We start from the raw sequence: 17,020 nt of genomic DNA, 5'->3' as shown, positions 1-17,020 counted from the left end.
ACACATGTAAGCCAGGTGAACATCTCCACCCAAAGCCAGGACAGCTTTGAGCCAACACCTGCAGATCTTCTTTAGAAAGACTGTCTAATGATGCTCGAAAAATGCAGGATACGTCTCCTACTGCTCTCATGTTAGAAATTATTTACTAAACACCCTGTGCTTTTAACCCAGGGTAAGCGTACCTGTGATGGAGGAACCGTGTTCTCTCTCCACGCGGTGCACAAGTCGAACGAAGAGGGACATCAATGGCCAGGGTGTGACCCGGCGGCACGTTGAGCTGAAGCACGGGGAAAAGCTGCGTCTGAAACGGATGCCTCTGAATTAGTGGCGTTAGGGCACAGCTTTGCTGATTAATAAACTAGCGCTGTTTTGAAATCTGCTTGCAGATGTTTACTGCCGTATAAACAACTGGAAAGTCATTTGAGCGCATTCTGGGGTTTACGTTATTAAGTTGGATTACCACTATTTCCTCGGCGCTACTCACTGATGATAGTTGCTAAACTGTAACCTTTGAAAGCATATACCAGATGCTACCTTCTGTTCTTAAAATACATTTATAATAAAAGTCAAAACATCTTCTGCCCCTGGATATAATAAAAACCCTGCATTTGCTTTTCCGCGAATTGTTGGAGCTGCATAATTTTTAAACGGGAGATCTCTCCCTTGAAGTCTGTTTTCCACTTTCTTCATCTCTCCACAATAAACCATAATCATTCTATACTCAAAGCCTTCAGATATTTCCATGACAACAAACAATGATATAAACAAGAATTAAAACTTTATTGGATGAGAAGAAAATGGAAAGAATGGAACATAGGAGAGAGATTTCAAAACTCCATAAATAGAAGCTCTCTTCTGCCTTACCTCCAGTACTCAACACAGTATTAATGCTGCCAAAGAGAAGCACCAATATTTTACGAGTTCCAAGAAAGGCAAATGTCCATCATAATGTTTTTGGTTTTGTTTTTGTTTTTAATTATTTTCTTAATATCTCTTTTGTTCATATATCCAGTTAGTGGACAAAACTGTGACTAAAAAGTCCTTAACTTCTGCCTCTTTCTCTCCATCTCTCTCATCCCAGTAACATCAGTGACTTCAATCTTTTCTGCAGTTGTTAAGGCAACATAAAAGTACTGTTCTTGCAGCTGAGGGCAAGTAGATAACATTCTGGAGCCTAAAGCCGTCTTCTCTCACAGCTCTTATATCTTCTGTCACCACTATCTTCACCACTGTCCTTCAGCATATGCAAAGCAGAGGCGGGGATTCATTATCGTGCAACGTTTTGCTTTATAGCCCATCAAAATGTGGCCTGCAATTGCCAAAGAAACCAGAAAGAACCAGAAAACTGGAGCTGTTTTTCTTCTCTCTCAGGCTGACTTTATTTCTGGTCCTGACCCCAAGAAGGAAAAGCAGCCAGAGAAGCCCTTGACTCATGATACCCTTTAAAGAAGAAGGGGATTGATGTTGCGGGATTCAAAGCACAACTGCCATTTCTAAGCCAAGTGGCTCAGCACATCAAACTCCCAATGAACTAAGTGTTAATTCATTGCTCAAGCCATCCGGAGTATATAAATCTGGTGCTACCTCACTTTTGGCTACTTGATTTTGCTACATGGACTTCTGTCAAAGTATTATTTTAATAAGAAATAATTTTTTTTTCTGAAAAAAAAAATAAAGAAAGCTCTTCTCTCCCTGGGGAAAGGGAAATGATCATTTTTGACAAGATACAGCTCAGCAAAAACTGGAAGAATTTCATGAGAATGAAGGATGCTCTCTACACAGAAAAGTCACATTTATAGCTTCAGGCCATTTTCTCTGCCAAATATCAACATCCTGCAGCTAATGCCACTGGTCTGAGAATTTATCAGGGAAAAAAAAAAAAAAAAGAAAAAAGAAAGAGTTCTTTATAATACTACAAAGTATTTGGCAGCTTAAATACAGAGGCAGTTAGCAGCTCCTCCATAATATAATGCAACGTCATTTAAATTAGATTGGACACAAAACTGTGATAAGAAATAACTTCACATTGGTGGCATACAGCCCACAATTTTTCTTCAGAAACATATAAAACAATTATATAGGCAGCCGGATAAACAAAGCGAGAAGCACGTTAGGCTCTTTCTTCTTTTCAACTGCAATTAATGTGTAGCCATCCCCCATAAAATTTAGCAACTGTTGAATAACTTGCAACAAAACCGTCTCACGGTTCAAGAGCAGGAATGATGAATACCGATTCCAATGAAACTGCAAAAATCCATCATCCAAATTAGGATACAGACAAGGCACTAAGGATAATGCTTGCATTATAGCAGAAAGCGCTCAGGTGAAAACAGGCATGTTCCTGTCCTCTGTGCTCTGTCCTTAAAGCTGTGCCGCGACGAAATAGCGGTGCTTAGCGGATGGCGTACAAACGTATGTGAGTGCACCCCAGAAAAACAGCACCAAACTGTTCCTCGGCTGAATTAACCTAGATGCCAACATGGCTTCAGAGCAGTGGTTGCCCCCCCCCCCCCCCCGAGAGATGGGGTACAAGGGAAGGGATGCAGCCCCTCTAGATAGACAGGGGTGAAAAAAGGTGGTGCTGTGGCACGTTCTCTCTGGCACTTTGCAGGGACAGGTTGGAAAGGAGGAGAGATACTCTCTTTACGGGTGGCCTAGAGGTCACTTTACTGTCCCTGATCTCACCTTGTGCTGCTTCCATCTTCTTCTTGGGTACAACATTACCCTTTAGGAGCACGTAGGAGCCCGCAGGTGGGGAAACACAGTTCTAAGGTGCGGGGCTGCAGAAACGCGCCGCGCCGAGATTTAATTGTGGGCAAAGCGTGGAGAAGAGGGCCATTGCCGCAGCTTCACTCAGCCGGAGCCTTACGGGGCTCCCGCCAAGATCCAAGGGCAGAGCGAAGATGCAAAAGGAGGGGACCGCGGCCGCCGCCGTCCCCGCGCATCCTGCGCGGCTGCGCGCCCCCGACCCGCCCGCGGGTGGGCGCGCAGGGAGGCGGAACGCACCAACCCCCGACCCACCGAAGTTCCCGCTCTTCCCAAGGCACAACCTTTGCGACAGCGACAAGCGGGACATCCACCCCACCCCCTCCATCACCCCCCCCGGCCCCCTGCCCAGCGCACCCGCGCAGCAGGAGCGGAGCGGGCAGCCGAAGGCGGGCTGCCTGCCGGTGGGAAACGCCGGGGCCGAGACCCTCCTGCGCCGGGAAAATTGGGAAGAAAGTTTAAAAGAGGCGGCCGGTAGGGATTTGGCACCCCCCGCCCCCGCTCCCCCCCTTTTCCCCCCCCGCCCGGAGGTGGTGTGTGTGTGGGGGGATTGGCGCTGCGGAGCTGGGCTAATTCCCAGCGCTGGGGCCGCTCCGCACCCGCGGAGCCGAGGCGCCCACCTCTCCTCTGACGCGCCGGCGAGTGCCAGCCCCCCCCCCCCCCCCCCCGTCCACCCGGGGGACCGGCGGGGGGAGAACAGCAGCACCCGGAGAGAGGCGGAGCGGGGCCGCCCGTCCCTCCCCGCCTTCCGCACCTGCCCCGGCAGCGCGGCGGAGGGCGCGCAGCGGCGCGGAGGCAGGGTCCGGGCTGCGCGGTGCCGGGGGGGGGGGGGCGGGCGGTGGGGGGGGCTCCGCGGGCGCGCCGGGCGGTGATGCGCAGCCCGCGGCGGCAGGATGCGGGAGGGGAGCGCGGGCGGCCGCGGCGCGGAGAACCGGACGGGCGCCGAGCCCCCCCTGCACCTTTTCCCCGCTCCCGTCCTCACCGGCATCACCGTCGCCTGCGTCCTCCTCTTCGTCATCGGGATCATCGGCAACCTCATGACCATGCTGGTGGTGTCGAGGTTCCGGGACATGAGGACCACCACCAACTTCTACTTGTCCAGCATGGCCTTCTCCGACCTGCTCATCTTCCTCTGCATGCCACTGGACCTCTTTCGCCTCTGGCAGTACCGTCCCTGGAACTTCGGGGATCTCCTCTGCAAGCTCTTCCAGTTCGTCAGCGAGAGCTGCACCTACTCCACCATCCTCAACATCACCGCCCTCAGCGTGGAGCGGTACGTCGCCATCTGCTTCCCCCTCCGAGCTAAAGTCATCATCACCAAGGGGAAGGTCAAGCTGGTCATCCTCTTCCTCTGGGCCGTCTCCTTCATTAGCGCCGGACCCATCTTCGTCTTGGTGGGGGTCGAGCACGAGAATGGCACCAACCCCCTGAGCACCAACGAGTGCCGAGCCACGGAGTACGCCATCCGCTCGGGGCTCCTCACCATCATGGTCTGGACCTCCAGCATCTTCTTTTTCCTGCCCGTGTTTTGCTTGACCGTGCTGTACAGCCTCATCGGGAGGAAGCTCTGGAGGAGGAAGAGAAAGAACATCGGTCCGAACGCTGTCATCAGGGATAAGAACAACAAGCAAACTGTGAAAATGTTAGGTACGGCTCTCCTTGCTCGGTTTTTCCAAAGGATGGGTGTGCTTTGGTGTGTGTGAGAGAGAGAAAGGCTGAGAGAGCACTGGTAGATCACTGGAGTTGCTTCCAAAGGAAAGCATTTATTGAACGTGTTTCATACAAAGGGCTACGCCTCAAGGTATTCGTAGAATAACTTTCCTCCTTCCTTAGGTTTATTTCTAACTGGGTTGAGCTGGGGACTCTCAAACAGTCCAGCAAATGTTAATAACAATCACTGACAAGGACAAATCCTACAGTTACAATTAGCTAGTGCCCTGGAGATTTTTGAACATTTTTGCTCTTTGGTTGTGGATACCGATGTTATTTACAGAAGGATAGTTTATTTGATTTTTAAACAAAACGAAACCCTTCTCAAGCCACAAAGTTGAGCTGCAGGCTGAGCAAGCAGGGTATGATGTGCACTCAGTTTTAGATGAAAAGAGTATCTGGGTTTTAGCAAATTGGGGTTGTTTACGAGGGTGGCTGTGCAAGCTTAGGAAAATTAATCTGCTTTTTTATATTAGCAAAAGACCGGCATGTGCTGAACAGGGACCATCATGTCTCCGTTGAGGTCTGTGATCCTGTACATTCTCACTGCCTTTAAGAAAACAGGATCGAGCCGACAGACGCCGTCGTTCCTCACTTTGTACATTTACACTGCTGAATGGTTTAAACAACAGTTACTGTTGGCGCACGGGAACGCAAATTTTAACACACTCAGTCAGTGCATGTGGTGGGAGTTTGATGCGCAGAACCGAAAAGTTGTTCTGCAGTTTAGTGTCTGAAACCCGCAGAATCCTCCTGCTGCTGCTGCTGCTGCGGCGGCGGCGGCGTACTTTTGTTGAAGCAAAAAGTCCTCCGCAGTGCAAGTCATCCCGGGGGTGTCAGTGGGGGTGAGATGCTTTGCACGGAGGAGGTCTCGCGGGCAGCAGCTCTGCTGTGCTGGTTTCAGCTAGGTTGAAGTGATGGGCTAATGAGGGAGACGAGGAGGTGGCAGTGTGTCCTAAGTACCTTAATGACTAAATGGGAGCCTAGCTGATTTTTTGTTCATGTCCTGCTGTATTACCATGCAACAGCAGGAAGAAGAATAAAACCCACGGCATTCTTTGTGCCCTTTCAGCTACAGTTTATCATCAATAGAATTACTTCAATCTGGTAAGCGTGACCTTGGAAGTAATGCACCATTTACGCTTCTAGAGTTTCGGGATTATGAATCTCTACTCACAAGAAGTGAATTGCTAGCTTATATTACTACCGTGCTTATATTTCTGTATACTTAACCATCAAGAATTTTGAAGTAGTAACTGTTTATTTCTGCCCTGAAGTATAGTGTAGCCGCGGGCATTACAATATTTCAGACACCTTTTTTTTTTTTTTTGGTCTTTTACAAGGTCTGAGAACAGCAAGACAGTGGCAAGCCTGTCCTCTGACAGGGAGCCAATATTCTCTAAACGATAACGGTCTGATGTCTGATGGAAAGATGGAAAGAAAAGAAGTTAGTAAGGGCTCAGTACCAGCAGATGCTCAGTGCAGTCAGCTCTCATCGCTTCTAATGTTCTGCTTAAAATTTAGAAGGCACTTTCTAAGACTTTAGCAAGTCATGGAACATCAAGTAAATGGGATTAGCATCGCCAGTTCTTTTAAACTGTAGAGAAAGGTTATGCTTCTAGGTCCCTAATTAAACACCTAAATGTATAGCCTGACTTGCAAAGGAGCTCTCGTACCCTGTTCCTATGGAAATCAATGCGATTCTGCATGCGTGAAGATCAAACTGTCAAAAGCTTGACTAAGGCCTCCCTTCGTGGGGAAATAGTGACTGTGCTTAAAATTCTGTTCGTAATGACCACCACGGTAACGTTCATTACATGGATTAAACTCCAGAGCACACTAGGGAAACGTCTGAATTTTGTAGGTGAAGATACTGAGGCAAAAATGGAAGCGGTTGGCTCAAGAAGATGCAGAGCTGGAAAACGGATACTCTGAATTTCAGCTCCGTGCTTTGGAGTCCACCATAAGTCCTGCATAAGTATCCACTTAAACTTGGGAATGCTTGTTCAGAAAGTTTTTGGGGAAAGGTGCCGAAAATCATCCCTCTTTTAGCTCGTTGAATTTCGTATCCCCTGTGACTTGACACGAGCGAGCGGGAGTGCTCACAGAAGAGAACAGGTTAACTGGTAAAAAATGCTTAAGAATGTCAAAAAACCTTGCTGGAGTTTTCTGGTTTTTCTCTTTCCGGTATATTAATAGATACACTCAAAGCAATATAAAAAATAATAAAGGTCAATAGCACACAGGAAATGAAGAGAAAAAGTTTCCCTTTCTCTAGGATGGAGATTCAAATGGGCCAACGTTCAAAGATGCACAAAGCCCTATTACTCTCCTTATAGTGTATTTACATATAAATGCAACCATAGTGATAGCGTAACATTACAGATATACTATATAACTATCATTTTGCAGTTATAGATTATATATTTAGCTTTACTCTTCTTGGAGTAACTCACGTTCCAAAAAATGGACAAACTGGAAGGGTGCACCGCTGTCTGTTCTTACCTTGATACATGTGCCCTACAAGTCCAAATTCTGGTAGTTTGTTTTATTTTGGGGCCTTTGCCTCAAATAATTTTGCTTCCCAGTGATTACATTCGTCATCATAAACCACAGTGTTGAGTCTATCCCATTGTATATAATTTGCTTTTCTTAAACACGGCAGATGATAGATTGTTATACTTTTATTGTGTCATCATTTTGATCTTTAGTTCTCTATTTCTGAAAACGTAAGTTTTATAGCTCAGAAGGATGCTCCGTCAGGTCAGTTGTGCAGCATCGAGGCAGCCTGTTTAGAGGCGATCGATGAGTATTAAGTATTGCTAATTTGTACTCTCAGAGGATATACCGAGAGAGACAAAACTGAGAATGTTCGGGATGCATTTTCACGCTTTGCAATTAATTTGTCGAAGAAATAATAGAATTTTAATCGCCCATATTCTAATACTCATACTTAACACAATTTCTTCTGCTGTTTTTATTTTAGTTGTGGTGGTATTTGCTTTCATACTCTGCTGGTTGCCTTTTCACGTAGGACGATATTTATTTTCCAAATCCTTTGAAGCTGGATCCCTGGAGATAGCGGTGATCAGCCAGTACTGCAACTTGGTGTCCTTTGTCCTCTTCTACCTTAGCGCGGCCATCAACCCCATCCTCTACAACATCATGTCCAAGAAGTACCGAGTGGCCGCGTGCCGGCTGTTCGGACTCAAACCCCTTCCAAAGAAAAGACTTTCCAGCACGAAGCAAGAAAGTTCGCGTGTTTGGACAGAACCGAGCGTTATCACATGACACGTGATTTCCCGCGCCAGAGCGTCACTTGCCAGTATTTCCCAGAAAGCCATAACGAAAGAGAAAGAGGGGGAGCAACTCAAATCGAAACGTTAAAGCCGTACTTTTGTCATCAGCTGGATTTGCCGAAAGATGTAATGTAGGCAGTTAAAGCTTTTAGAAACAACAGACTGAACTTTGAGACTATAAAAGGAGACGCACGGTCACAGAATTTGCCAACACTCAAGTACCGCTTCTCTGCTGCTTTTGCCCATCTGATTTTTTAGCCCTGACTTTAGCGGGAGAGCTAGGCTTTACCATCCTTACGGGCAAACGTAGCCCAGTGCGCTTGAGAGTTTGTGTGACTGCAGTAGCTGCTAATTTGAGCTGAATTTTTCCAGAGTTAACTTTAGTTTTGCTAAGAATTTTGTTAGCCTATAAGCAGACCCTAAAAAGAGAAAATGAAATTGCCTTTTTTGGAGTGGTAAACGTGGGATTTGATACGCTTTTCATAATCTTGATTTTTAAATAAACTAACATTTTTCTCGGAATGAGGAAAAAGATTTCTTAAAAAAAGAAAAAAGGAGAAATAAAATGGATTTTAAAAATAAATAAATGACCTGCACGTCATGTCCGAGTAGAAAAGAAATGAAAAAATAAATACCTTCACAGAGGTGGCTTAGAACATGACTGTACTGAATTTTTTAAATTTTTTTTTCACATATATATCAGTGGGACAAGGACAGTGCTGACTTCAGGACTGCGGTGATGCTATAAAAATATGGAATGCTATCTCCCACCAAAGTCATAATTTTTTTTTTTTTTTTTTTTTTACCAGCTAAATCATCTGTACTTGTTCTGTTCCGCTTGACTGTGAACAACTCGATGTGTTTGAACTTGGGAGCTTTTAGTTGTTTCGATACTCGTACCGGGTCTGTGGCTACCTGTCCCTGTGCTGCGCACCACCGTACCCCCAGAGTCTGCTCAGGACGGGTCTCCTGCCTGTAAAAAACCACTTGTTTCTCTTTCGAGCACATCAGCTGCTTACCAGTACCACGTCCCCGCAGGAAGCCCGGCGTGCCGTCGTGCTACTTTGCTGCAGTATCAAATTCAGAACATCTTTTTTAACCCACGTGACCTGACAAAGTAATAGAAAAATCTGCATTAAAACACACAGGCAGATGCCTTCTCATGCTTGATTCGTAAAAATCTTAAATTCAATTGATTTTTTTGTAGCTCAAGTATGCCATCGAAAAGCGAACCAGAAAACTTTCCGTCCTTTATGCTAATAAGTATGTCTTATATTGCAGCTATTGTCACACCAACACGCAGATTTTGTGGTCCGGCTAATAGAGCTTCGGAGCATGCATGTGCCATAGCAGCTTTCTATTTATTTTGTTCCAGTATTTATTGCCGGCTGGGCCACAAATGATGCTCCATAACGAATTGTCTGTTAGCAAAATTCCTACTGTCCTTCAAACTCCCGTTCCCGCCGATGGGCCGCGCTCCGCCTGTTACGCCTTTAGCTGAGGGTGCTGCTCAGGTATAACTAAAAAGAGAATTTGGCCTCTTCTGTATATACGTGTGGGTTTTATATCACTCAGTGCTTTGCCAGGGCCGGGGGGGCCGATTGCTACTCCTGGCTGTGGCACCGGAGCCCGTCCCGCTCCCCGCCCCAGCGCCCGTAGCCAGCACAGGTTTGATGTACGCGAACCCATAAATTAAGGGACAAAGGAGCAGCAGCGCTATCGGACCGTCTCCCGTTCCGTCTCTGACCGCCTCCGCCTCGTTACCCGTTTTGTTCTCTTGCGCGTCGCCGACTGACAAGCAGATCCGATGGCAGACGTCACGCAACTCAGGGAAACAAGAAATTCGGGAACCTTGGAAAGGTTGTGCAGATGTCGAGCTCACTGATAACGTTGTCTGTGTAAACGAACCGATCGCACACCCGGCATCACATAAGTGTTTCGAACCTCAGCTGTGCCTGTGTGGTATTAAACGTGACCAGAAAACGAAATAAAGTGATGAGACCCTTTGTAAGGCTGCGGGGCGAGCGGCGGCGGAGCTGGGGTGCGGCGGCGGGCGGGCTGGAGGAGCCGCTCTCCGGCTGGGCGCCGCCACGCGCCCCTCCTCGCCCCGCGGGAGCCGCGGGACGGGCAGCAGGCAGGGCAGGACCCCCGCGGCATCGGGATGGGGTGTGAAACGGGTACCGGCGTCACCCACGGCGTGCGAGACTTGCCGGGCTTGCTCCGTTCCCTGCGGGTCAAACCCGCGTCTCCGTTGTAAGAAGCAATTCGGCATGGCCAGAGCGGTCCCGCAGAGGCTTTTACCTGGCTGAGGAGCTGCATCATTAGGTTTTAATTTTTTTTTTTTGTTTTTTTTTTGTTTTTTTCCCAAACCTGTGTAACTAGCTTGATTAGGCTACGATTTTTTGCTGGGATTTGTTGGTTGTTTTTTTCTTTTTAAACCAGAATAACAGCGGCATTAAAGCCCTGTGTAGACAATTAATTCCTGCGTATAAACTCTAAACGTACAAATCATTCATTTATCCTAACATTTCATCAGGAGAGTCTGCAAATTTTAACTATGCCAACACTGTGAAATCGCCACTACTTTGTGTATAGAGGAGAATGTAAAACTTTGAATCTGGGGTCGCAAAAGTCAGAAAGGAGGGGACCGGCTGCTCCTTGCGAGGGAGGGCAGGACTCCTCCCTTCTCCCGTAGGACACGGACTTGTTTCTGCAAGTCATTGAACATTTGGCGCAATCGAGCAAAATACATGCATTTACTCGGCACAATACAGTGCATTACTCGGCACTGGTGAGGCCTCACCTCGAGTACTGTGTTCAGTTTTGGGCCCCTCACTACAAGAAGGACATTGAGGTGTTGGAGTGTGTCCAGAGAAGGGCTACAAAGCTGGTGAAGGGTCTGGAGGACAAACCTTATGAGGAACGACTGAGGGATCTGGGGTTGTTTAGCCTGGAGAAGAGGAGGCTGAGGGGAGACCTTATCACCCTCTACAACTACCTGAAAGGAGGTTTTAGAGAGATGGGAGCTGACCTCTTCTCCCTGGCGACAAGTGATAGGACAAGAGAAAATGGGTTCAAGTTATGTCAGGGCAGGTTTAGATTGGATATTAGGAAGCATTTTTTCACTGAAAGGGTTATTAAACATTGGAATAGGCTGCCCAGAGAGGTGGTGGATTCACCATCCCTGGAGGTGTTTAAGAAAAGGGTAGATGAGGTGCTTAGGGACATGGTTTAGGAGTGGCGGTGTTTTTATCAGGGTAGGTTAACGGTTGGACTTGATGATCTTAAAGGTCCCTTCCAACCTCACTGATTCTATGATTCTATGATTTTTGTTACAAAAGAGCAGCCACCGTCCTACGAGCCTTGCACAAGCAGGAAAATAATTCAGATCCAGCGGGAAACATGGACGCACTTACCGCTCACTGTTGCTGTCACTCCTGCAGCCGGCACTGTACCGGCTTTGCTTCCCTCAGCGCTAAAACTTCTCTATACAGTGATGCTAAAGTCAGCGGAGTCTCACTTACTGGCACGCCTTGACTCCAGAGGGTGAATAGAGTTTGCTTCTTCAAACAGGTACCAGTGTATAATGAACCGCTTTTATCTGGGGGGGAAAAAAAAAAAAAAAGAAAAAAAAAAAAAACCCCACGTGGATAACCTTCACTTCTGCATCGTAAAAGTCAACTGTTGTCAAATGCCTCTGGAAAGATACACACCTCCCCAGCAGCGCTGGTGGACCAGTCCGGCATTGCTTGCCTCCAGAGATATTGCCTAAGCTGTAAGAAATAACTTAATTGGAGGGGGTGGGGGGGGAAATAAGCGCAATCAAGATTTCAATAGAATTTTTTTTTTTACCTAAGAACAGCTCAGCGAAGCCAGTCAGAGACAGGTCTCGTCAACTTGTCCGGGGTCGTAACACGGGGCAAGGTTCCTCCTGCCTTGTCTCTAGCGGGTGTCACCCAGGCAGGGCAGGCGCTGCAGGCGGTGGCAACCCCCCCCCCCCCCAACGCCGGCCGCAGCCGCGCTGGCCCCGGTGGCATCGTCCGTGACGCCTGATGGAGCCGCCCGCCGTTCCCAGGGCACCGCTATCCCGGCGAATACTTTCCAGCGGAGACAAAGCGTTTCTCCTCCGTTTCCCAGGGCGTTTCTGCGGCACCTCGTGCTCCTGGCGCCTTCTCCCCAAAGCCTTTCCCTACCCGAAAGAGCGCGGGTGTCTCTCCCCGGCTCCATTTTGGGTCCGGACACGGCTTTTGAGACCTGTTTGACACGCAGGGAAGACGGGAGCTGGGCTATTCATGAAGCGTGGCAGACTTAGCTCCGCGGGAAGATTTCTTTCAGGCATAGGCTGCATTTCTGGAAACTCTTCCCCGTAGGAACAGAATTTGCCAGTTCTGACTGAAAAAAATGTATAGGGGCTTTATGAGTCGAAATTTTGCTGTGTTCTCAGCGACCCGCATGCGAGCAGCCCATACAGGAAGCAGCTGGAGGTTCATTCATTAAGCAGCTCAAGTTCTAAAAGCTTTTCTAACTCTACATTTTGTATCACGGCTTCACAAATAAACAGGAGCGATTTGACTGCATTTTATTTCTTGGCAACATGTTAAATTGGTGATGAAATAGGTCAAAAGCACTTTACCAGAAAGGTTCATTCATTTTAGAAAAGTACCTTTGATGGAGGCATGCACAGGCAGAAAATCATGTCCTATTGTATCTCTTGCCAAAAAAAAAAAAAACCAACAAAAAAAAGAAACCTGGAAAAATAGCACTTACATGTCGAATTTTGAGTTGATAGATATTCAGTGTTTATGTAAGTTTGTGTCAAATGACATTTGCATAAGCCCTATTTAAAGCAGCAGCCGTTACGTACCCAAACACCCAGGAGAACCTCGTCTCCATCGTGGATCTGCGGTAGCGGCGGTGCTCCCCCCTCGTCGGCGGAGGGGCCGGGGGGAGGTGCGGGGCAGCGGGCGGGAGGGCGGCTGCGGCGGCTGCTGATGCTGACGGTCCCTTTGCAGGTTTGAAGGCAGCTGGTCCCGCACCGCTGCCCCAGACACCCCCGCGCTTGCTCGCACCCATCAGCCCGTTCCTTACGGGGCTGTTAGTGGTCCCTCTGAGCCCTCAGCCAGTGTCTCCCCATGGGCTTCCGTACAGGCTGTAGCGTTTGCGAATGCTCTGTGGCCCTGAGGAGGTAAATTCCATCTTGAGAAGTAAATTCAAAATGATGTATAAAAAAAAAAATAATCAACCTAGAGCACCTCTGCTGTGAGGACAGGCTGAGAGAGTTGGGGTTGCTCAGCCTGGAGAAGAGAAGACCTTATAGCTCCTTCCAGTATCTAAAGGGGCTGCAGGAGAGCTGGGGAGGGACTTTTTACAAGGGCATGTAGTGATAGGACAGGGGGGAATGGCTTCAAACTGGAAGAGGGGAGATTTAGATTAGATATCAAGAACAAATTTTTCACTCTGAGGGCGGTGAGCCCCTGGCGCATGTTGCCCCAAAAAGCTGTGGCTGCCCCATCCCTGGAGGTGTTCAAGGCCAGGTTGGACGGGGCTTGGAGCAACCTGGGCTGGGGGGAGGTGTCCCTGCCCAGGGCAGGGGGGTTGGAACTAGATGATCTTCAACGCCCCTTCTAACCTAAACCATTCTATGATTCTGTGCCCGTCTTGTTACCCCCACGCACCCTGAACCGCCCTCCTCCCCCCCCAGCGGAAAGCAGGGTGAGTAGATTTTACCCTCGCAAATTTTAATGAACGATATTAGCCCAGTTTAACAAAAAGGGAATTAAAGCGCTTGGCTAAAGCTCTGTCTCAGAGCGGTGGGGTGCAGATCCCCGTCGATCCACCCCCCTCCGGGTGTTACTCCTCGGGCTGTGGGCTGGTGCAGGCAGCTCCCAGCATCGTCTCTGCTTCCGAGCTGTGCCGCCCGAGTGCTCGGCACAGGAGCCCCAGATAAGCGTTAGATGGGAAATAAGTAACCTCTGGCTGACACCGCAGCCTCCGGAGAGCTCAGCCAACGGGAGCCTGAGCGAGGAGACACAGGCTACTCCGCCGAAGCCCTCCTTCTGCATCCCGACCGTCAATATCAGCCAGCGAACGTGGAGTAGTGGCTGAGGCAACATCTACACCCGCAACGGGTTCCCCATCTGCACACAGACTCTTACACCCATCCCTGGGCCTGCACACACGCAAGAGCTTCCCAGAAAATCCTCCGGGTGTATATCCAGCAGACGCAGTTGCAGGAGTTGGCACGTCTTGGGAAGACCTGGCGTGATTGACACGATTTGCTGTCAGGCACGTTTAAGCTGGAGTTACGCACTGCTCAGCCGCAACGCGCGCGGTGCCCGGAGGAGCTGGAAGCTCACAGGGCGTTAACGGGAATTCGGGAAGTCTCTCTGTTCATTTTGGCAGGTCCATCATCCTCGTAGGGCCTACCTACGTGCACACCTACCTGAGGTACCGCAGCGGACTCCTTCCCAGCTCCGCAAAAAGACCGGGAACTTCACAGGGGCAAAATAGTTTCCTCATGCAGACGCGCTTGCCAATGGCTTTTCACTCTGAAACGTGATTTCTGGTGAGAAACAGGTAAAACCTCCAGGGGCTTGGCTTCACGTCCCATGTCCTTGGCCAAGAGCAGTTTGTTAGGTGGTGGGGTCCACCTTTGCCGGCTCTATCAGATGGTGAAATCACAGTTTGGGTTTCCAGAAGCCCTGGCTGCTGCCGTTTAGGAAAATAAAGAAAAGCAAATATTAGATTGCGATCTGTCTTTTACCTCTGAATTGTGCTTATGCAAATGTAGCGAAAGAGGACGAAGAAAAGACAAATTTAATTCCTCTTGTATTAACGAAGGTTTACAGGGTGCTGAAGAGCAGTCACTCCTGCTGGCTGTTGAGCCTTAGCACGGTTGTCATGCCAGCACACAATATAGGACATTAGTATTATCGAACGTAAATCATATGCTTGGTGGGCTTTTTACAGGCTTTCTCGGTGCTCTTCTCAGCGGAAGGGTCTCAGTTCCCTTCCAAGCCCAGCGCTTGCATGTTACTGCCCTTCTTGATCTGAGTTGTGGACTGGTGCGTGCCACGAATTCTCAAATGCGAGCAAAATTCAGAGCCCCTCATTAACCCTATACTTGTACCAAAAAAGAAAAAAACCCCAAACCCAGCTCGCTGGACACGTTTGCTGTTGCAGTATTAGCTGGATCCCATCACCACCACGTTACAAAGGCACTCTCACGCCGCTGGCCACGAGCAGGCTTGAGGAGCAAACTCAACACCAGCAGAGGACCCAGTAAACCACTCAACGGGGTGTGAGCAATCCCCAGCCTCTTTAGTCTTCCCTGTGGTTTTGGGCATTCATGGACAAGTACCTATGTCCTTCACACATGGGGTGAGCTCCAAGCAGACATCAGTGGTGAGACTGCTGCCTGGACCCCGGGGCCATCTCTCCCAAGGAGGGTACCAACTCCCAAAAAAGCATCTCACGTAAGCGCTGCCCACTTGCTAATCTACTGCTCTTTTGTTCTCTGCACAGATGCATCCTTTTGAAAGCCTACAGGCTGCTCCTCTAGCTGTACTTGGAGATAAAACGCTTGGCAAAGAAGGCATTTTATTGCTCTCCACGCTTGCTTCGTTCCCCTCACTGGGAGCGAAATGAAGGTTTGGCGACGCGTGTGAGTCTGTAAGATAAAATCACTCTTAGAAATAAAGTACCCCATGGTCAACTTCAGAGGATGCTCTGAGGGCACAGGAGATGCTCTACCAGCATTTGGCCCCAATTTGAATGCTGCGGGATCGAAAGAGAAGAGCGTTACTCCCTTTTCTTTTTTCTTACGTTCTGATTGATTTTCCCGATTGCAGTGCTGTCCACGAGAAAGGAAAGGCATGGCGATTTCCGAGCCTTTATTCACATTGTTCTCCTCTGCACAGCCTCCTTCCACAAACACCCCAGCGCTTCAAATCATCCTTCATTAGGGCAGGCAGGCAGGGAATCTAACACCACGAGCCCGTTCTGTAATAAGCCCGCAGCACGACGAGCTCCGAGGTGCAGAGATTTAAATAACTTTAACACACCGATATTACAAAAGACAGCAAAGCCTCATATTACAAATCCTCATCAAAAGTGAAGCCGATATCCATGATCACACGTGGGCGTGTACTCTGCCCGGTCGATAGCACCTTGGTATTTTTATCCAGGGGTGACAACACAATTGATTCTTGTAAAATTCGCCGTGCTGCGCCAGGGGCACCAGCGTGGGGCTGCAAAAGCTGCCATCTCCCCAGCTAGTTTGGCTGGAACGCGCAGTTTGGAACCCACCGAACCATTGTTAGCCGGCGGAGAGGGAAGCGGGTGGCCAGCCCAAGGGTCTCCTTGTGCCTTGGTTGGTGCCCCAGCTCTGGTGGAGATGTGCTGGAGTGGGGCTCATCCCTTGCCCCATGCCTTGGGTGCTGCCTGAGCATCTCCGGTCTAACGCCCATAGAGAAGGAAACAAAATCATTTCAGATATACTTAGGCCACAACAGTGGTTTCTTTCTCACAAAATGCTAACCAATGCCACTGGCAGAGCTGCTACTCCTGGTTGCTTCAACCTCAGACAAAGTCACTTTGGACCAGCTACTCTTGCTGTGGTGTCAAAACCCAAGAGGTTCGGTTTTACCTGCTTTCTCTTCAGTCTTTGCTGTGGGCTTGTGCCTGATTTCCCACATCACGGTGTAATTTGGAGTCTGCCATGTAGCTGGAGGAGTGCCATTGCCGTAGGCTGTGGTGAGACCCGCATCAAACATCCCTTCCTGCAAGACGGGCTGACACGAGCTGGAGGAAGGTGCTTGCACCATCACTGCCCAGGCAGAGCTTATCTAGAGAATAACCAGAGGTTTGTGCAGCTACGACACTTTTCATTTCAAAACATTTCACATCTCACTTTGGACAAGACAGACACCTTCCAGTACCTAAAGGGGGCCTACAAGAAAGCAAGAGAGACTTTTTACAAGGACGTGTAGTGACAGGATGAGGGGTAACAGTTTTAAACTGAAAGAAGGGAGATTTAGATTAGATATCAAGAAGAAATTTTTCCCTGTGAGGGTACTGAGCCCCTGGCCCGGGTTACCCAGAGGAGCTGTGGCTGCCCCATCCCTGGAGGGGTTCAAGGCCAGGTTGGACGGGGCTTGGAGCAGCCTGGGCTGGGGGGAGGTGTCCCTGCCTGGGGCGGGGGGGGGGGGGGGGGGGGTGTGGAACGAGATGATCTTTAAGGTCCC

At 49.0% G+C, this 17,020-nt stretch overlaps 1 protein-coding gene across 1 annotated transcript; it reads left to right on the top strand.

Annotated features, from left to right (window-relative positions):
* Positions 1-3,659: 3,659 nt before the first annotated feature.
* On the top strand, positions 3,660-7,767 carry GHSR (growth hormone secretagogue receptor; the record flags this gene model as incomplete). Its single annotated transcript, XM_082487115.1, has 2 exons — positions 3,660-4,413; positions 7,463-7,767. 2 exons carry the CDS (start codon positions 3,660-3,662, stop codon positions 7,765-7,767), a joined length of 1,059 nt encoding a protein of 352 aa, XP_082343241.1.
* Positions 7,768-17,020: the final 9,253 nt, after the last annotated feature.

This window comes from Vanellus vanellus (assembly GCF_965231255.1).
Source record: "Vanellus vanellus genome assembly, chromosome: 8".
Lineage (NCBI taxonomy): Eukaryota > Metazoa > Chordata > Aves > Charadriiformes > Charadriidae > Vanellus > Vanellus vanellus.
This window is presented reverse-complemented; position numbering and strand designations above follow the sequence as displayed.